The sequence below is a fragment of the Enhydra lutris genome, unplaced genomic scaffold (assembly GCF_002288905.1).
Source record: "Enhydra lutris kenyoni isolate GAN:26980312 unplaced genomic scaffold, ASM228890v2 scaffoldscaffold21, whole genome shotgun sequence".
NCBI lineage: Eukaryota > Metazoa > Chordata > Mammalia > Carnivora > Mustelidae > Enhydra > Enhydra lutris.
Genome location: NW_019154105.1, coordinates 29,032,939 through 29,054,650, shown reverse-complemented (window position 1 = coordinate 29,054,650; position 21,712 = coordinate 29,032,939). Strand labels below are relative to the sequence as shown.

At 38.0% G+C, this 21,712-nt stretch overlaps 1 protein-coding gene across 2 annotated transcripts in view; it reads left to right on the top strand.

Annotated features, from left to right (window-relative positions):
- Nucleotides 1–21,712, top strand: part of LOC111149058 (gamma-aminobutyric acid type A receptor beta1 subunit) — a 419,687-nt gene that overhangs the window by 392,723 nt on the left and 5,252 nt on the right. Inside the window, exons 6-8 of one of the 2 annotated variants that reach the window (XM_022505961.1) lie at nt 4,650–4,787; nt 4,962–5,114; nt 8,997–9,241. In XM_022505961.1, the coding sequence (XP_022361669.1) occupies nt 4,650–4,787; nt 4,962–5,114; nt 8,997–9,241 (536 nt within the window). The remainder of the gene's footprint in view (nt 1–4,649; nt 4,788–4,961; nt 5,115–8,996; nt 9,242–21,712) is intronic. The other variant, XM_022505962.1, reaches the window with a different exon arrangement.

The window sequence follows — 21,712 nt, the reverse complement described above, 5'->3', positions numbered from 1 at the left end:
AACTCTCACACCTCTCCTTAAAGGACTGAAAAAACAATTCCTCCAGTCACACAGATGTTAGTACCCTTTATTGAGTAGGCCGAAAGAGCCCTTATACTCAGCTTTCTAACTTAATCTCACATTCCCCAGATCCTACTATATGCAGGACTTTGAATTAGAAGTGGAAGGGAGACCAGTGGGGTTGAATTTAAGCTGTCATATTGCCACTAGCCATTTTCCTTCAAAGAGGAGGTTCTCATTCTAAAACCTGTAAATGTATCAACATGGACGAGACTGGAGGAGATTATGCTGAGTGAAATAAGTCAAGCAGAGAGAGTCAATTATCATATGGTTTCACTTACTAGTGGAGCTTAAGGAATAACATGGAGGACATTGGGAGCTGGAGAGGAAAAGGGAGAAATCAGAGAGGGAGACGAACCATGAAGAGACTATGGACTCTGAGAAGTAAACTGAAGGTTTTGAAGGGGGGGGGGGTTGGGTGAGCCTGGTGGTGGGTATTAAGGAGGGCACATGCATGAAGCACTGGGTGTGGTGCATGAACAATGAATTCTGAAACATTGAAAAAGTAAATAAATAAACCACAATAAATAAATAAACAAATGAATAAATAAATAAAACAAACCTGTAAATGGGATCCAGGGGGATCCATGATCCTCTGAAATTACCATCAAATTATATTTACTTATGTATTTATCTATCTACACATATGTATGTGCATGTTTCTGCGGAGTTTTGGGAAAAGTTTTTTTAAAAGAATTTACTTTTCTTAGAGCAATTTTATTTTCACAGCAAAATTAAGAAGAAGATACAGAGATGTCCCATATAGCCCTGCCCCTGCCCCTACACAGCTTCCCCATTATCAACATCCTCCGCCTGACTGGTGCACTAGTTACAACTGATGAACCTACATGGACACATCATAATCACCCCAAGTCCATAGTTTACCATAGGATTCCTTCTTGGTGTTGAGCATTCTGTGGATTTGGACAAATGTATAATGACATGTATCCACCATTATAGTATCATACACGGTATTTTCATTGTCCTAAAGTCCTCTATGCTCTGCCTATTCATCCCTCCACACCCCCAACCCCTGTCAATCACTGATCTTTTTATTGTCTCCATAGTTTTGTCTTTTCTTAAATGTCACATAGTTAGAATCATACAGGATGTGGCCTTTTCAGACTGGCTTCTTTAACTTAGTAATATGCATGTAAGTTTTCTCCATGTGTTTCCCTGGCTTGACAGCCCATTTCTTTTTGCTACATAATAGTCAATTATCTAAAGGTACCACAGTTTATTTATCCATTCACCTACAAAAAGACAGATGTTTTGGTTGCTTCTGAGTTTGTGCAATTATGAATAAAGCTTCTCTAAACATATGCATGCAGGTTTTTGTATGATTAAAAATTTTCAACTCCTTTGGGTAATCACTGTGGAGCACAACTGATTATTTGATCACATGATAAAAGGATGTTTAGTTTTTCAAGAAACCGCAAAACTGTCTTCCATAGTGGCTGTATAATTTTAATTCCCACCAGCAATGAATGTGAGTACCCATTGCATCACATCCTCACCAGTATTTGGTGGTGTTAGTATTCCAGACTTTAATCTATTCCTATAGATATGTAGTGGTATCTTACTACTATTGTTTTGATTTCCATTTCCCTGAAAATATATAATATTGAGCATCTTTTCATATGCTTGTTTTCCATTTGTGTATGTTCTTTGGTGAGGTGTCTGGCCCATTTTCTAATCAGGTTGCTTGTTTTCTTATTGTTTAGTTTTAAGTGCTCTTTGTGTATTTTGGATAGCAGTCCTTTATCGGATGTGTCTTTTACAAATATTTTTCACCCAGTCTGTGGCTTGTCTTCTCAGTCTCTTGAGTTGAGAAGTTTTTATCAGATTCTCAAAATAATGTTAAGAATCACAATTTTATAGGGGCACCTGGGTGGCTCAGTGGTTAAGTGTCTGCCTTTGCCTCAGGTCATGATCCCAGGGTCCTGGGACCTGCTGAGCAGGGAGACTGCTTCCCCCTCTCTCACTCCCTCTGCTTGTGTTCCCTCTCTCTGTCTCTCTCTCTGTCAAATAAATAAGATCTTAAAAAAAAAAAAGAATCACAGTTTTATAGACCCATACCTGAATTTGGTACAAATCCCCAATATACCATTAAGTCAATATGCCAATAAGATGTAGATCATTCTAAACCAGCAGGTAAAGAAGGTCTCACAGCCTCTCTGACACCAGGAATAACAGTTAAAAGTAAATATCATCTATTTCTGTGTATGCACTTGGAAGATTGCCATTTCAAGAAAAGGCAAGTTCTTGGACCTAGAAGGAAATGAATTAAAAATAAATAAAACAAGATATATTGAAACATACTACAGTAAATAATAACCTCCATAGAGTGGCAAAAGTAACAAAAGTAAAAGAGTTGTGCATTCAATGAGTTAAGGAATAAGAATTCAAAAAAGAGCTTTTTGAAGACAAGTTAGGGAATTTTTTTTTAAAGATTTTATTTATTTATTTGATAGACAGAGATTACAAGTAGTCAGAGAGGCAGGCAAAGAGAGAGGAGGAAGCAGGTTCTCCACTGAGCAGAGAGCCCGATGTGGGGCTCTATCCCAGGACCCTGAGACCATGACCTGAGCTGAAGGCAGAGGCTTTAACCCACTGAGCCACCCAGGCGCCCCCAAGTTAGGGAATTTTAAAGTAATAAAGTTAAGACAAGTTTATTTCCCTTCAAAAAAAAAAAAAAAAAACCCAAAGCTTAAAGTTTTTTACATTCTTGCAGTGTTATGTTGATGGTGATCCTTTGGCACTTGGCACTGCACTTCTAAATTTTAGATATATTGGGTTTTTTTAAATCTCTTTAAAAATACGTTACTGGGGCCCCTGGGTGGCTCAGTGGGTTAAGCCTCTGCCTTCAGCTCAGATCATGATCTCAGGATCCTGGGATCGAGCCCCACGTCGTCGGGCTCTCTGCTCAGCGGGGAGCCTGCTTCTCTGTCTCTCTCTGCCTGCCTCTCTGCCTACTTGTGATCTCTATCTCTGTCAAATAAATTTAAAAAAATCTTAAAAAAAAATTAAAAAAATTAAAAAAATAAATAAAAATACATTACTGACTTTAATCAAAAGTAGGTCAGCATAATGTTCACTACATTATATGGTTATCTTTGAAACACAAACCCTAGTAATTCTAATGGAAAAAAAGATTTGATGCTTTTTTATTTGAGGTGAATATAAATAGAAAGTGCACTCAGGACTATCTTCTTTGTCTCTACCAAATAGAAAGAAACAAATATACCCTTCCATATGCCTTAAATGACTTTTAGATTTTTAAATATATCCATACATTGCTTTTATTTTTTTTAAGATTTTATTTATTTATTTGACAGACAGAGATCACAAGTAGGCAGAGAGGCAGGCAGAGCAGGGGCCAGGGAAGCAGGCTCCCTGCTGAGCAGAGAGCCCGATGTGAGACTCCATCCCAGGACTCTGGGATCGTGACCTGAGCTGAAGGAAGAAGCCTTAACCCACTGAGCCACCCAGGCGCCCTCGTACATTGTTTTTATACAAGTTAGTCTTTTATATGACCACAACCAAGCTAAACTCCTAGCAAGTGGGAGTAGAAGTGGAAAGGCTAGACCTTTCTAATGCAATCTATAATCCTCTACACATTCCTCTTAAATTAAGAAAAGCTCATCTTCATAAATATTAAGCTATAAAGTTACTATCAAGAATTCATAGTTTTTCTACACTTGTTACAGTGAAAAATCATAATGTATAGAATTACTGATCACCCTAAGCTAATGTAATATTGTATATGAACTATATTTCGATTTTAAAAATTTAGTGAAAAAATTCATGTAGTTCTTAATTTATCCCCTATATATTAGATATAATAAAAATACATGAATAGAAGTTTACCTAATTTTCTAAAAGAAATGTGTATTTCTTTTTTTAAATGTCTTGATCATATAATAAGTACATACAAATTTGGTCTTCCATTATACTTCATCCTTTTATCCTTCCTGTTTCCCTTTTAATAAATATGTGCTCAATGATTATTACTTATTATTGTTATATGATGCATAATAAAAATCTATGCTCAAGGTACTAGAATCCAATTATCCTTTTTTTTTTTTAATTTACCTCAGAGAGAGGGAGAATGTGTGTAAGCAGTGGAGGGACAGAGGGAAAGAATCCCAAACAGACGCCGCACTCAGTGTGGGGCCAAATGTGACATTCTATCCTGACACTGAGATCATGACCTGAGCCAAAATCAAGAGTCAGGCATTTAACCAACTGAGCTACCCCCAGGTACCCCTAGCTATCCTGTTATCTAACCAAAGAGTTCCCATTAGTAGATGCCAAGGAAATAACTATGGAGCAGTGATAACAGATATTACTGAATGATCACAGAGTTTATGTCCAGTAAAGTTGGATACATCCATCTTATCACCACAGACAAAACCAGCCTGTCAGGAATAGTGCTCATTGTGAGACCTATATGCCATCTAGATAGAAAGCATTGTCGTCTCACCACCACTTGCTGGGGATTTCCTCTCCAGCTCCCAAACTGTCTTCAAAATGAATTTCTAGACCAAAGGAGCTCTGTTTAACTATGCTATATTTCTTGGTTTCAGATGGCTATACCACTGATGACATTGAGTTTTACTGGAATGGAGGAGAGGGAGCAGTAACAGGAGTTAATAAAATTGAGCTTCCTCAGTTTTCAATTGTCGACTACAAGATGGTATCCAAGAAAGTGGAGTTCACAACTGGTGAGGATATTTCCCCCAAAATTAACCAGGGGTACTGTGAAATTAAAGAAGATGATTCCTACCAAATGGAGATCTGATTTTTTTTCTTTTTCCTTTGTCCTTTCCTTTCTTTTCTTTTTTTTCTTTTCTTTCTTTCTTTCTTTTTTTTTTTTTTTTTTTTTTTTTTTAACTCAGGGGCATATCCACGACTGTCACTGAGTTTTCGTCTCAAGAGAAACATTGGTTACTTCATTTTGCAAACCTACATGCCTTCCACACTGATTACAATTCTGTCCTGGGTGTCTTTTTGGATCAACTACGATGCATCTGCAGCCAGAGTTGCACTAGGTAATGCATTCCCAACACTGCACAGAGCTGGTAGGATTTAGCTTCAACCAACCAACCAACGATAGAAAATATAGGCAAGGGCTTTTCTCAGAGCAAGTCAAAGAATGAGATTACCATAATAGTCCTTGACAGTAAAGCATCTAAGGATAAGCATTTTTAGGATGAATGTTTTACAATGCAATATCTTTTTAGCATTTTACCAAAAAAAAAAAAAATCTTGGAATATACTCAATATTAATCAATACTAACCGTATAAGTGCTTCTTAGAGTCTATTTAAATTCTCATTACACTAATTTTTACCAACTTTGTGATGATTTCCTCTTTGGTCCCTGCTTTTTACAGTGAAGAACATTTACAATTCGTTATTCTCAAATGGATTTGGTAAAGCTAAACCTTGTGACTATTAACAAGCTATTAAATTGTTGGGCAATACTATCTTTCAAACATTAACTGAAGTTAACTCGTGGGGATCCGAATTTCTGTTAAATGTAGCTCATCACACTTGAATAAGGCACAGACATTCATCAACTGGATTAATGATCTGTGATCAGGATGAAATAAAAATGGTTTCCTTCCTTAGGGAACAAAATACAAAATTAATCTTGCCATGATTGAGTAATTGCTACAAGCTGAAAGGCTATATTGGAGACTTTAAAGGGCTCCTTGGAAAGTTAGAATACGAGAGGTCTGTTTGATGAATCTGAGCATGTGTGGGTCTGCTTCATTATTTGATCCTAGAGCCCTTTCAGTTATCACTTTCTAGGGCTTATTCTCATGCATGGGTGCTCATGAGCGTACACACACTCACACACACACACACCACACCACACCCCAAATACGTAACAGCATCATTTCCAGCTAAGCTGACATCCATATCATTTCTTTTGAGATAGCTCAACTGGGTTAGATGCTCAGCACACGCTTTCACACCTAAACTAATTGTCATCTCTACAGCTAATTTCTAATGGTTGAGTAATTTCTAATGGCTCACAAAGTCAAGTTCTGGCAGTCCCTTCTCAATCTTTGAACGTTCCAAAACTAAGGAAAGCCAACCAATAGTTTGTCCCATCAGAGGCATGAATCTGCACATATTATTTGACTACAAACATGAGTACATGTATAATAGGGTTAAGGAAAAAACAATGGATGATGTCCACAGCAGGAAATAATAACTATCAAGGTCATGAATTGTTCTCTTTACACGTCTGTCCTCAAAGCTCATGATATTTTGATTAGAGATGTCATCACATAAAAATGCTGACTTCATCCTTTCTTTGAAATGTAAAATCAGTGCTATTTTAAAACCTAACTAAGGAAAAAAGGCATTTAGTTACTAACCCTTCTTGCCTTAAAATTTAAACCAAGGAGTAGAAACAGAAGTGTGATTGGTGGATTTGTAAATGAACTCTTTCTACTAAGGACATTAGCTAGAATTATATTGGGCAAAATTTAAAATGTTATTGAAAGAAATAAGTAAGACGATTCATGATGGCATTTCATAAGAGTGCAGCATATTTGAATTCATCACCGATCTGAACCGTTTTAACTTTCTGTATGGCAATCCTGACTTCCTATTTTATCTGTTCTTCTAAAAGTTAAATAGTCAAATCAGGAAATTTGTCTAGAATAATCTGACAGGTAAATGAGTGCTAAACTCTTTTTTTTCCCCCTTTTCATTTTCTACCTCCCATTCTCTTTGCCAGCTGTCCTTTGTCTTTAACATTCATTTTAACATTTCCTGTCTTTATTTTTAAGGACTCTCATCAAATTTCAGGTTTTACGTTCTCCTCTCTTTGCTTTTATTTTAAATGCCTTTGTTTAACCCCTCCTTGCTTTTTTGCCCCTAACTAGGTCATCTACAGCAAAATAATCTCAGAGTTTCTGTTTATTCAGCTATACCTGCCCTATTGTACTCAGCAAGCTGTTATGGCAGCCATATAAGATAACGCATAATTATCTTATATATCATAATATATCTTATATTAGCCATATAAGATAATGCATATTACACTTTTAAACACAAAAGTGTAATATGTGTTTAAAAGTTTAAAAGTGCGGGCGCCTGGGTGGTTCAGTGGGTTAAAGCCTCTGCCTTCGGCTCAGGTCATGGTCCCAGGGTCCTGGGATCGAGGCCCGCATTGGGCTCTCTGCTCAGCAGGGAGCCTGCTTCCTCCTCTCTCTCTGCCTGCCTCTCTGCCTGCTTGTGATCTCTATCTCTGTCAAATAAATAAATAAAATCTTTAAAAAAAAAGTTTAAAACTGTAATAAAAATGTTTAAAAGTGTAATATGCTATATAAATGTGTAATATTAGTATTGCAGCATGAATTATCCACATTAGGCTCCAACTTTCCTTTCAATTCTTGCTTTTCTCAATTACATTTCATCATCACTGTCATCAACACCAAATATTTTTTATTCGGCCATGCAAACATTATATGGTTAAGAAAGCTAGTTTTTTCAAAAGATTTTTATTTATTTATTTAACAGAGAGAGAGATCACAAGTAGGCAGAGAGGCAGGCAGAGAGAGAGGGGGGGAAGCAGGCTCCCTGCTGAGCAGAGAGCCGAAGGCAGGGCTCCATCCCGGGACCCTGAGATCGTGACCTGAGCCGAAGGCAGAAGCCTCACCCACTGAGCCACCCGGGTACCCCAAGAAAGCTGTTTTTAACAAAGTAGACAAAACCAGAATTTTCCTTTTGAAAGTTTACAGTCTTACTCTTCTTCACAAATCCACGTTGAATTTTTCAGGAAGTCTTTTCTTGATTCCAGGAAACTAGTTCATTCTTGACTCTTGAATCCAGTAGAGGTGATATTTGAAAAATGAAAGCAACAAGATTATATCTAAAAACGACAGAAATCAAGTTATTGATGCAAATCATGAACTTTCTTATACATTTCTTCTTTTAGAATTGTCTCATTATGAATGATGCATTATCAGTGTAATAATCTGTAATACTGACCTTGTGGCCTGGGTATTCTAGATATATGGAATGAAGTAGGTCTCCTCAAACTGGTAACCAGCTTTCAGTTGGGTAGTGGCTGTCGTAGGCATTAGTATCACAAGAACAGGTTTAGTAGGAAAATGAGAGAGATGCTGAGAGAAGAAAGAAGTTGTGGTGTGTAACAGAATGACAAACGTTTTGACAATAGACAGTAAACCTATCAATGGGATTTTGATATGCCTTCCCATTTACTTTTTTTTGCCCATGTGCATTATTTTTTTTTATTAGATTTTTTGTTTATTTATTTGTCAGAGAGAGAGAGAGAGCAAGCACAGGCAGACAGAGAGGCAGGCAGAGGCAGAGGGAGAAGCAGGCTCCCTGCCGAGCAAGGAGCCCGATGCGGGACTCGATCCCAGGACGCTGGGATCATGACCTGAGCTGAAGGCAGCTGCTCAACCAACTGAGCCACCCAGGCGTCCCCCATGTGCATTATTTTAAAAAAAATGTTTTCCAACCTTCCATTAATGGTACATCCTGTTTTATGATTTGTTCATGGACTGTATGGGGAGCCTGCAACTTTGTCTTTCAAAATGTCCACTCTTTTTGCCCAATGCTTTATGGCATTACTGCCATCACTCTGGGGCACCAATAAGGAAATTGCATCTGTCTTCTCAGTCTTTATTTTTTTTTTTAAGATTTTATTTATTTATTTGACAGAGAGAGATCACAAGCAGGCAGAGAGGCAGGCAGAGAGAGAGGAGGAAGCAGGCTCCCTGCCGAGCAGAGAGCCCGACGCGGGGCTCGAACCCAGGACCTGGGATCATGACCTGAGCCGAAGGCAGCGGCTTAACCCACTGAGCCACCCAGGCGCCCCTCTTCTCGGTCTTTAAAGGGCAGCTTAACGAGTGCGTTCAGTAAGCCGTGTCTTTCTCTTCCATAGGAATCACCACTGTGCTGACAATGACAACCATCAGCACCCACCTCAGGGAGACCTTGCCAAAGATCCCTTATGTCAAAGCGATTGATATTTACCTGATGGGTTGCTTCGTGTTTGTGTTCCTGGCTCTGCTGGAATATGCCTTTGTAAATTACATCTTCTTTGGAAAAGGCCCTCAGAAAAAGGGAGCCAGCAAACAAGACCAGAGCGCCAATGAGAAGAACAAACTGGAGATGAATAAAGTTCAGGTAACATATTAAATATTCCTAACGATATTCGTCCAAAATTTATCAGCAGCATGGTGCTCAAGGCTCCCATAACAAGGGAAAAAAGTAATTTTTCTTTAATACAGCTTCAAACACCTCCTCCCTTTTATATATTTGAGAACTGAGGATTGAAGAAGTTAGGTTGAATTAACATAGGTTAATAACATACCTGGGCCTAAAACTCAACCCCAAGTCCATTATCTTTTATTCTAAACTATATAGTTGTAAAACAGTATGCAGAAGAATAATGCCAGATTTGCTTGATAAATAAATGAGAGAACTGAAGTGACTCAATTCTGTTCTAAGTGGAAATAAAGAAATATGGCCCAGTGGTTAAAACCACAGACTGGAATGAAACTGCCCAGCTCTGCTATTTCCTGGCTTTATACGGCCAGGCCAATCAACCTATGTGACTCATGTTACCTCTGTCCTCAGGTCCTCATCCATAAAATGGAGATTATTATAGTATACCTATTTCACAGAGTTGTTTTAAGGACTAGATGAGTTTTTGAAGAGCCTTATATTTGTAACAATACCTGGAACATAATGAGTGCTCATTATCATTATAGCTACCTAGCTCTTATCATTATATATAAGACATTGTGACTATTTTTCTTTTGCTTTTCATTGGTAAATCTTATGACCTGTTTTTATGCTGGGTAGAATTAATTAAAATTAATGCCTTTTTTATTCTTTGAGAACATCTCTTTTGCCTCTGCTTCTATGCCATGTTTCACTGAAATCAACTTAAAATTATGTACATTGAAATGCCATATCCACTATAAATTATTTTCAAGATGGCACACAAATGACAACTCAAATAGTCACTGGTTTAGCTACTGTTCTGAACATTGCGACTACTTCTCTGAAGGAGACAAAGTGGCTGGCTCTCACAGAGTTTAGATTCTACTGTGGGAAGAGAGGCAGTAAACATGTAAACATATTCAGAGGATAATTTGAGGTTGTAGTAAGTGCTATGAAGAAAGTAAAACAGAGCAATGGGTAAATAAATGATTTGGATCAGATTCAAGGGAACAAGGAACGAAAAACAGGTGATCAGGAAGACCTCTCAGAGACATTACCACTTGATCTGAGACTTGAGTGATGAGCAGCAGTAACCATGCCATGCCCATTTCAGGCAGAGGAAATGACAAGTGACATAGATTCTGAGGAAGGAATTGCTTGATGTGGGAAAGTACCAAGAGAAGACTAGTGTAGCAAGTGCATAGCAAGTGAGGGAGAAAATGTAATACGAGAGGTGGTTGGAGAATCAGGCAGAAGCCAAGCTATAAATCTTCAAGATGTATCTTCATGCTCTTTAGTAGGATACCAAAACTGGACAAACACTGCCAAGTAACTAGAAAATTATGGGAAAAATACCAAACATATTCAGCCAAATGGTCAAAATCCAAAGTAACTCATTCAAATAAATTTTTACTCTTATGTGAAATATTATGCTAGATTCTATGGGAGAAGGAGGACGCATGATACTTGCCCTCAAGAATCTTCTGATCTTTCTGGAAAAGAAAATTATAGGAGGTGATTAGACTATAAAATGAAACAGGACATCACCTACCTTGAGGAGCATATCTGAAAGGAAAAGGTTCCCGTTTTCCGTTTGTAACCATACCAGCTTTAAAAGTATGTTTAGTAGAAGTTTTTAAGGCTACCTCTTTTCTGTTCCCATTCCAATCTCAGTTGCCTTCTAAACCAAAGCTGGTCCTCTGCATGGCTAGAAATGTGTGTTAATTGATATATCATGGAGAAAAGGCCTACATAAATAAAGTAGCATAGGTTCACTGGTAGGAAAATCCAAAGATATGAACTGGATGGGCACTCAAAGATAGGTAGAATTTGGAAAGGTATCAAGGAGAATACGTGGTCTTTCAATTGGCTCAGAAAGCAATGTACTCTAGAAAGGTGATTAAATGGAAAGCCCAAGCAAACTGAAATCAATTCACTCAGATCGTTTAAAAAGATCATAAAACAAACTTTAACCAAACTCTGCGGCTATTGCCTTGATTCCACCCCAGGATATCAAAGAACTTTTCTAAGGTGCTATGGGACACATAACAGCAAAAGGAAAGCCTTGTATGTCATATCATACTGAGAGGTATAGTATATATTGCTCTGAAGAGGACTTAGTGACTAGAAAATAAATAAGTAAAATGTGTCTGTCTAACTGATAAGCAGGCTTTTTGACTAACATTGGACTCAAACATAGTAAGATTTCACTGGATCTCAAATCAGGAAACTCTTAACCCAGGTAAATTTGACACTTTGAATTTTAATCCCGGTAGAAAGCACAGAAAAATCCACCAATTGCCAGGAGATGAAACACTTAAAGAAGATAAAAATGCATTTTTATCCATAGACACCTAGACTAAAACCTCCACAAATGCTTTTCACAGAAACACAAAGAGACAAAATTATGCCAAAATTAATAAACACATCATGTTAAGACATGAAAAAGTAGTTTATATTGGATTAACCTTCCTGTGGATTAAAAATTATAAACCCTGAGCAAAAATCTATTAAAATCTGCTTGATAACATAAAAGAATAACTGAAACTAAGCAAAAACTAAAAGAGAATCAATCCTCAAAGGAAGAGAATGACCCTGTGTTAAATCTCTATTTACATCTTTGCCCTGAGGCTTCTCCGCACCAGTCTGGGGATGTGGGGCAGCAGAACTTCAGGAAAAAAAAAACAAAAAATCCAAAACAAAAAACTACAGTTTTATTGGTTTGATGAGTCAGAACATGGAGTTTGAAACTTCCAGAGTTCCTAGAAATCTTAGAAAGTGAACCACAAAAGAAACTCAGAATCTGAATATAAACTTACCACAAATCCATGGTTGATCCCTGAACTACAAATGTACAAAATGCTAAGAAGTCTGGAAAGGAAAAATAGCTGAAAGGTTTAAAAAGAACAAAAATAAGGGATTCTCCTTGAGTCAAGGAAAAACTAAAATAGACTCAGCCTAACTACACATAAAACCAAGTCACTACACATTCTAGGTGACCTATTAATAATTTAACTGTCCATTAAAACAAAACCCAACATTCATCAGGAAAATATATTATATTTAATATATTAAAAAAAAAAAAAAAGGGACGCCTGGGTGGCTAAGTCGGTTAAGACACTGCCTTCGGCTTGGGTCATGATCCCAGGGTCCTGGGATCAAGTCTCGCATCGGGCTCCTTGCTCAGCAGGGAGCCTGCTTCTCTCTCTGCCTCTGCCTACCACTCTGCCTGCTTGGGCTCTCTCTCTCTCTCTCTCTCTCTCTCTGATAAATAAATAAATAAATAAATAAAATCTTTAAAAAATATATATATATGTATATATATATAAAATTACTAGGCATGAGGAAAAACAGGAAAACATGCTCAAGAGAAAAGATTTAGTCACTAGAAAAAAACTGCGAAAGTCTTGATGTTGGCTTAAAAGGAAAGGACCACAATTAATAATAACTATAATTAACATATTTAGAAATTCATAGGAAAGAGTCAAAAACTGAAAACAACTGAAATACCCTATAATGGGCAAATGGTTAAGCAAACTAGTATTTTCATAATATGGAACACTAGCCCAATAAAAAGTAATGAACTACTGATACATGCAACAACTTGAATGGATCACAAGGCCATTATGCTGAGTGGGGAAAAAAAGCCCATCATAAAAGATTATACACTGTATGATTCTATTTATATAATATGCCGGAAATAACAGAATTATAGAGATTGAAGAATAAGTCAGTCGTTGCCAGGAGTTGGTGATTGAGGGGAGGAATTGAGTGTTATTGTTTAGAAAGAAGTAGCACAAGGCAGATCTTTGCAGTGGCGGAATAGTTCTGTATCTTGTAGTGGTGGTTATGAGAATCTTCACAGGTAATAGAATTACAGGGAGCTAGATACACTTTATACCAATGTCAGTTTCCTGGGTATTAGTGAACAATAGTTAAATAAGATGTAGTCAATGGGAGAAACTGGGTGAAGGATTCATGGGACCTCTCTGTGCTATTTTTGCCACTTTCTAGGAATCTACGATAATTTCAAAATAAAAAGCTTAAAATAAAGTCCATAGGAAGAGATTAATATAATATATGAAGAGATGGGGAGTTTCAGAAAAAGATTTGAAACTATGGAAAAGAACCAATGGAAATTATAGAATTGAAAAATGCATTAGATGGATTAGCACCAGATTCTATACAACAGAAGAAAGGATTAAAAAACAAGAATAGGGTGCCTGGGTGGCTCAGTCCATTAAGCATCCAACTCTTGATTTTGGCTCACGTCATGATCTCAGGGTTGTGAGAGTAAACCCCATGCTGGGCTCTGCACTGAGCATGGAACCTGCTTAAGATTCTCTCTCTCTCCCTCTGCCCCTCCCCCATCACATGCCCACACTCTAAAATAATTAAATAAAAGATTAGTGAAATTAATGTTAACATTGGCCATCTCTCAGTTTTTCCATTGCACTAGTTCTTGTCATAAATGCTACTACCTCAAGGATGCCTCAACTGACCAAACCCACTGTTGGTTTATATTTTGTACCATTGTTATTTGTCCTCACCATATCCTATGCTTTTCCACCACAGAATATACCACAATAGTGAATACATGTTTACTTAGTTATTTTTTTTAATGTCTGTCTCTCTATTAAACTGCAAGTTTCCCAAGGATTGGCATCAAGGTCCTTGTCTATTTGATTTATTGTTCTTTACTCAGAGGCTAGTACAGAGAACAAAAAACAACAACAACAAATATATATTTGTTGAATGAATAAATCCTAGAGAACCCTTCTCCATTTAGTGAGCATTTAGGATGAGTTCTTAGGTACCACCCAAGTTACTGAATGTTACATTATGATATTTTATAAAACCTTTACATATTCATAATATGTATTTAGGATGAGTGCTTAGGTACCACCCAAATTACTGAATGTTACATTATATTTTATAAAACCTTTACATATTCATAATAAGTAAGAAAAAGACTATCTATAATCCACTTTAGTTTCTGCTCCAAACTTTCTTACTGTTTCTATCACTTTGATTTTTAATATTTTTAAAGCATGATTTATATCAATCCCCACTATTTGTTCTGAATGGCAGTGTCCTCTAGCAGCAGATAGATATAATCTTCAATAAAAAAGCAAGTGTATTACTTCATCTGTTCACTGTATTGTCTCCAGCAGTTAAGATAAGAATGTTACACCTGGTTAAATTTTAAAAAATAATAGAAAATGATATGAGATTTTTCCTTTCCTATAATGGTTGGATGATCCTCCCCTTTCCTTTCAGATACTTGTAAACAGCTGAATTCAAATGATATATGTGCTGTGGTCCCAGACAATTTTCATTTGAGGGACCCTAATATTTGCCTTGGTACCATAGAGCACAGCGTGGCATTGTTCATTTATTACACATTACTTTTGATAGCCGTGGCTGGGCAGTCATGTCAAGGGTTATTTGTACTGAAGCGTCAGAAGGGCTTGCTTTTTCTTGATTTATATTTCCATCAGCTGCACTGAAGCATCCTTTTATAGGAGTGCAGATGCTGAATCCAGACATTAGGAGAGTTTCAACCTCCAAGGTGATAAAGACTGTAGATTCATGAACCCCTCAGGCATCATTTGAGCTAGAGATGGTATTTAGGGTTTTGAAAGATCGATTTCACAGGATGAGTAGGCTGTAAGTAAGCCACTTCTGAGCCACTTTTACACTAACCTGGAATAGACATGGTTGTGTCGATTGGCCACATGCTTTCCCACTTGTAAGTAGATTCACCTAAGGGGGAATGGTTGCATGGGTAATCTGTAATCACATACTGATTCAAAGTTGTTTGAAGTCACGGGGGACATCAGTGGGATCTGCCAAAAATTCACACCAAATGTGCAGTTTGTAACCCTAACAGTTAAGAAATAGAATTTCCCTTCAGAGCCAAATATTGAAACTGTAATGGGGCCTCTTTTCTCTCATTCCTAGTCTCTGTAGTGTATCATCTACAGTTTCAGACACTTTTAGACATCTACACTTTCAGGCAACTTTCTAAATGGAAATCAGCTCTGTACTGTGATTAATTCCAGGATACATAATGCATGTTAAAACAGGCATCCTAGAAGTCAACAGCTCTTTCTTTAAAACTAGCTTGACACAGATGGATACGTACATGATTAGCCTTTGAGCCCGGGACCTACCCCACATCTCTGCCTTGTCCTGAGGCCAACTAGGACACTTCCCTCAACCTTTGATGAAATTTTAACATTTCTGACTTAGCATCTTGGATTTTGGAGAAATTCGGGCAGGACCTTTGATTTCTAATGACAGCCTGTGTTAACAGTTCATGAACATCTTTAGTCCTCAAATCCCTGCCCAAATCTGGCTCAGTTCATGCTTTGTTCTCCAGAGTCGGCTTAATGTAGCTCATCTCTAGATGCTTCCACAGTCTTATTTTCCTTTCGAGGACTCTCCAAATCAGTCTCCCTTCCGCCCTCCCTCTCCTTCCTTCCCTCTCTCTCTCTCTCTCTTTTTCTCTCTTGCATCTAGTGTCCATTTTCTTCTATATCCAAACAGCTAGAATTCTTCTGTAAATGAGAAAGAAATCGAATTTACTTAACAGGCTTAAAGAAAAAGATGGGTTTTTTGGTTTTTGTGTTCTTTTTGTTTTCTGTTTTGGGGGGGTTTTTTTGCACACACAAATGGAAGGTCCATGAATGGCTTTAATTTCACATGTGGCTATATCCAGATATTTAAAAAATGTCATCAGAAAACATCTCTCTTCATCTCTTAACTCTGCTTTCCTTTATATTGGCTTTACTTTCAGTAGACCCTTCCCTCATGGTGGTTCCAAAATGCCTAAGTTCATATGTTCAAAGCTTTATAACCTTAACCTGAAAGTACTGTCTTAAATGCAAAAGTTACAAAAAAAAAAAAAAAATCTTAGGATTAAATCTTTTGGATCAACTTGAGTCATATTCTCACGCAGAAATCAATCTCTCTGACCAGGAAGACAGAAAACGCTAGATGCCCAAGTCTGGGTCACATGCCTATCCCTGGAGCCTCAAAGATGCACTTAGGCCCCTGCACTCAACCACATGCACCAAGGAATGTCAGGTAATGTTATCAGAAGAAGATGAAATGGAATGAGACAGGTCAAACCAATAGGCATCCACCATAATCCACCTTCAACTCTGCCTAAAGGAGAATATCCACCATAATCCTTAACGTGGGATCCAGCTCTCACTGTGATTTCATTCTGCTTTCCCCTTTTGCTTCATTCCTCCTTGCTCCCCCTTCACCAACACACTCTTTTTTCCAGAAATACAGATCACCGTTTTCCCAGATTGCCATGTTTTCACTCTTCAGTAACTTTGGCTTATTCCCCAGAATTCACCTCTTGCCTGACTTCCCTCATTCGTCAAGCTAAGTTGATACTCCTCCTACAGCTTTCCACTGCACACTACGCTTCCTTGTTTTTTAATTTGAGAAATGTTTTGTATTTAATTTTAACAAATATTTAATGACAACACACTATAGGAATACCCTCTATGCACGGGGTATAGTCAGCAGTGAATAAAACGAAACCTTTCATTTGGATAAGAGAGAAAGATAATGAACATCATACACACAAATACCTCACACCAAAAAAATGAACAGGACAGACATAAATACACATAAAAACACATAAAAATGCCAGATAATAAAAATGCCATAAAGAAAAACAGAAGAAGCCTTGAATGCAGACACTTTTCTCTTCCACTTTTGGTATTCCAATGCACGTCTTAGAGCTTGGCACAAAACGGGCACTTATATGATTTTAAAATAAGTGAACTAATGAATCAATGAATTATAAAACCAAATAGGATGCTCTTAAAATTCATGTGTAATTGGAAACATTTTTTCCTATTATATTCCTAGTGTTACAAAAACGAGATTTTTAAGCCTCTCCTAAAGTGAAAACTGTTTGGTACCTTTCAAAATTTAAAAATCTATATAATAAATATTTTCAATGAAGGACATTTATTTTGATTAGGGATAGTCAATAGTGATAATAAGGTGTGTGTGCATTATTAATAGATTGCTTTCAACCTATGTTGATACTTTTTCTTTTAGAGAGAGGGAGGTGGGGGCAAAGGCAGAGGGAGGGAGAGAATCTTAAGAAAACTCCACGCCCAGCACAGAGCCTGACAGGACGTCCGCGGGCCCACTCAGGGCTCAATCCCACAATCCAGAGATCATAACCTTAGCCAAAATCAATCAGACTCTTAATCGACTGAGCCACCCACGCACCCCAACACTCTTCTCAGCAATTCCTTCTCCTGAAATCTCTATATTAGAATCTAAAGTGTTTGATAACTCCACTTTTTACTTCATCATATTCTCCACTTGGGAGGAATAAAGTGTAGATGTGCATTGCTGATTATCTAGGAAACCATGGCTAATACAATAAGAAGATCATAACTAATGGGATACAGTAAGAAGGACTTATCCACATAAGAGCAGTATCCCACAAACCCCAAGACAGTCACATGCACATTGACATCACACATTTTAAATATCTCCTTTTTGACCATGTGAAAAACAATGGTTACTCTGACCAAAATCCCTCTTTTGTTTACCTGAAGAGCAAAACGTTACTGAAGAGATTTAGGATGAATATTTTAAGAGGATTCACTAAAGATAAAGCCAAAAAAATGGCCATTATTTTCATCATTCACAATTCAATGACTTTGCTGATTATAATGCATTTTATATTTAATTATAAAAAGCACTCATCTCAAATATTGGGACTCCCTAAGCCCATGTATAAAATGATCTTATGTATAAAATAGTTTGTTTTCTTGTTTTTATCATTCTCTTCTCAAAGCTAATAAATTCCCACTCACAACAGCTTAAGAAATTACTCCCCAATCTTGATGTTCCGTATCTCTCAGGCTTCAACAGCGCATATTTGTAATTCCTTCTTAGCTGCCTGAAATAAGTTAACTGCTTTGTGGATTTTTAGGCACACCAAAATCAGCTAGGGCCCTTGGAATGCTTGTGTAAAATGCAGACCGAGAAGACCTTAATTTAGGATGAAATGGGCTCAGACATTTATTTCTAACAAGCTTCCCAATGGATTCAAATGCACAATAATGTCTGAGAACCACGACCCTAGAGCTTCTAACCACTTACATGTCCTTGGCCATTGAAACTCAAATGGCATTCAGACAGACGACTCCACGTCTGGGTTTCAGAGTTCCTCATTCTATAGACAGTTGCTCAGCCCCTCCTTCGCAGTATCAGCGTCTTTTCTGGAAGAGCACGGGGTATACACAGCAATAGACAACGACAGTAACGAAACAGCAGCTGCCCTCCTGAAGCTTACAACACAGTTGAATGACAAATGTGTAAATAAATACATGGTATAAGGCAAATGATGATAATGATGGTGGCGAAATGATAAGGAGCTAGGCAGGTAGCCATCTGAGGAAGATCATTCCAGGAGAGAGGAACAGCAGGTGAAAATGCCCTGAGGTCTTAGGAGCATCAGGGGCCAGCCAACTAGAGACCAGTGTGGATGGAGCAGAGACCTCCAGGGGCAGAGTGGTAGGAAGTGAGGGCAGAGATACCCGCTGGAGCTCAATCACGGGGTGCTTTGCAGGTTTGCATGAGAAATCTGGATTTTATTCTTTGTCTTGGAGAGTAGCTAGATTTAAATGGAGGAGACATGATCTGGTTTACATTTTTTAAGTATTACTCCAGCTGCTACTTAAAGAAAAGACCACCGGGCTTCCTTCCTGGAAAGAGGAAGATCAATTATGCAGTTAGACATGATGATGGGGAAAAGTGGTCAGAATCAGGCTGTGTTCAAATCTAAAGCCATTTGAATCTACTCATACACTGAATGGGAGAAACAAGGCAAAGAAAGGGGATCTGGGAGAAATTTATCTACCTGAGTAATGTTCTGGAAAATTGCCACTTGTTTCATTTACTTCTTTTTCCTTCTCTAATTCCTGTGTAAGAGAGTGCACATTTGTTTAGATTAACGTAAGTTTGCTCTGTCTTCTATAGCTTCTTGAAAGGACACTAAAGTTTCTGCTTCTACCACTAGTTGTCAGGACATGGCAAAGAGACACGTAGATCATCTTCAGCAAAGCCTCCCATCCTCCTCCCACCACCAAACCAAAAGGTTTCAGGAACTTGAGATGAAAGGGTTGCCATCTGGCTGCCCTGATGAGAGCTGATGACTGACAGCAACAGCAGGAACATGATACATTCTATGAGCAGGATGGATGGGCAGATGTGAGACTTGGCTCTGTGGCTCTCTGCTCCCTTCAGGTGAAGGCAGCCATTCGCACTGGACAACCTCAATTAAATAGACTGTGGGCTTCTGAAAGGCAGCTCCTCCTGTTCGAACATCTCTCTCCTTGGCTTCCTGTGCTGTACTTCAGAACCACTCAGTAAATGTGAATCTAATTGAATTGGCTAGCAAGAAGGAAATAACTTTCTGTTTGCAAAGTAGATTGAGCCCAGAGGTATTTCTCAACAGGGCTTTAAAACTGCCACTGAAAACAAGATTATATTTTATTCCAATTATACTGAAATGAGTTCTGCTTTATTTACATATGGAAAATATCCAGAACCGTTCAATTCAGTGAGTGGCAACATTTTTTCACAGCCTAAGGCACCGTTTGGGGGTGTTAGGAATGGAGAGAAGGGGAGAGGGAGTAACATGGAAGGAGTGGGAGAAAGGCTAGCCCCAAGCTAGAAAATGAATTTGTACATTTGTTCAGGGTTCTGTTGAGGGAAGAAATACAGCCACCACCTCAATGTTTTAGTCATTTGGAAACCACCCTTATGATCTTTGCCATACCCTTTTGTCAGTCAGAATTCTCCAGAGAAACAGGACCAATAGGAACAGAACCAACATACATACAAAAAGAGATTTATTTTAAGGACTTGGCTCATACAATTATGTGTGAGATCTGTAAGGCCGGCTGGAAGTTCAGGCAGAATTTCTGGTGCTATCTTGAGGCAGGATTTCTTCTTCTCCAGGAAACTTCAGTTTTTGCTTTTAGTGTTTTTCAGTGATAGGGTAAAGCCCACATCATTAAATGGAATCTCCTTTATTTATAGTAACTGATTAGAAATGTCACATCTACAAAATACCTTCACAACAACCTCTAGACTAGAGCTAGACTAAACAGCTAGCTGAGTCACTTAGCTGAGCTGACACCCACAACTTACCACCATACCCTTTCACAGGCTGTACTGTCATTCATTCATTCATTCATTCATGTAGTAGATATTTATTGAATGCTCCCATGCCAAGCACTTTTCTCAGCTCTGGGAAAACAATATTGAATTAGACAAAGTCCCTGCCTCCTAGAGCAACATTCTAGTGGGACAGTCAGGGGGGAGGAACAAGTTGACTAAGAAGAATTCTGCTCTGTTTTCAGATTAAGAAACCTTTAAACGTCCATGCAGAGCTATGGTGTAGGGTGTTCAGTAGTAAGGTCCAGGAGAAAATAAAGGAATTACATTACTTTAAATTTTTCATTCATTGTAATAAAATCTGAGTGTGGATGCACTGTTAAGAAAAACATGCACAAAATCACCAAGTTAGAGTGCTGGCTACATCTTTCCTAAGACACTAAAAGCAATATATACAGATAATTTGTTTTCTTCATAATGTTATCTGATTTTTTAAAAAACTGATTTTAGAAGGAAGAAGGGCATTGCCTGTTTTCCTCCATAAGGATATAAGTGCCAAGGGTTCAGAACCTCTTGTGTTTTGCTGTCTTCGCAGAACAGCTGTGTCCTCACATTTTAAAACTAAGATATTGTGTTGGTAAGGGCTGCACTGTAGGAAGGCAGGAGAGGGTTCACCAGCTGGAAGGTGGCTTGTTCCTCCCCATCTCAGATCCTTACAGCATGAAACCCCAAGCTTTCTTTTATATGAGAACCCCTCCAATATTTGCCTGTGGTCAGCACGCTTTAAGGAGACCCTCAGGAGGGAAGAGGAGAGAAAGGTTTCACAGGCAGAAAGCGGATATCATGCTCACAAATTTCAGAAAAGTCTGTTGGAAAAAGAGTTAGTAACCTGAGGCTGAAAGAGGTCATATTATCCAGGAAAATATTTAGAACCGATTGGAGGTGTAAGGAGTCCCAGGGTTTGTTCATCAGAGTAAAAAAGTAAGGGGTTTTATTATTTGAGATCTTTGAATCTCTAAAATGTGAGGCATAATGTTCTATTATTTATGGAAGGGCTGATTTCCTCGTCAGTGTCTGGAACAGTGCCTGACACATAGTAAGCACTCAATAAACGTTTATTGAAAAAATGAACAAGGAATGAACAATTTAACATTTTAAATGTTTATCCATGGTATGACTAAAAATTACCTCTTGGAGTGCATAAAATATGCCTCCCTACTAAGGAGTGAGGTGAGGATGAACAGTTCGTGAGCC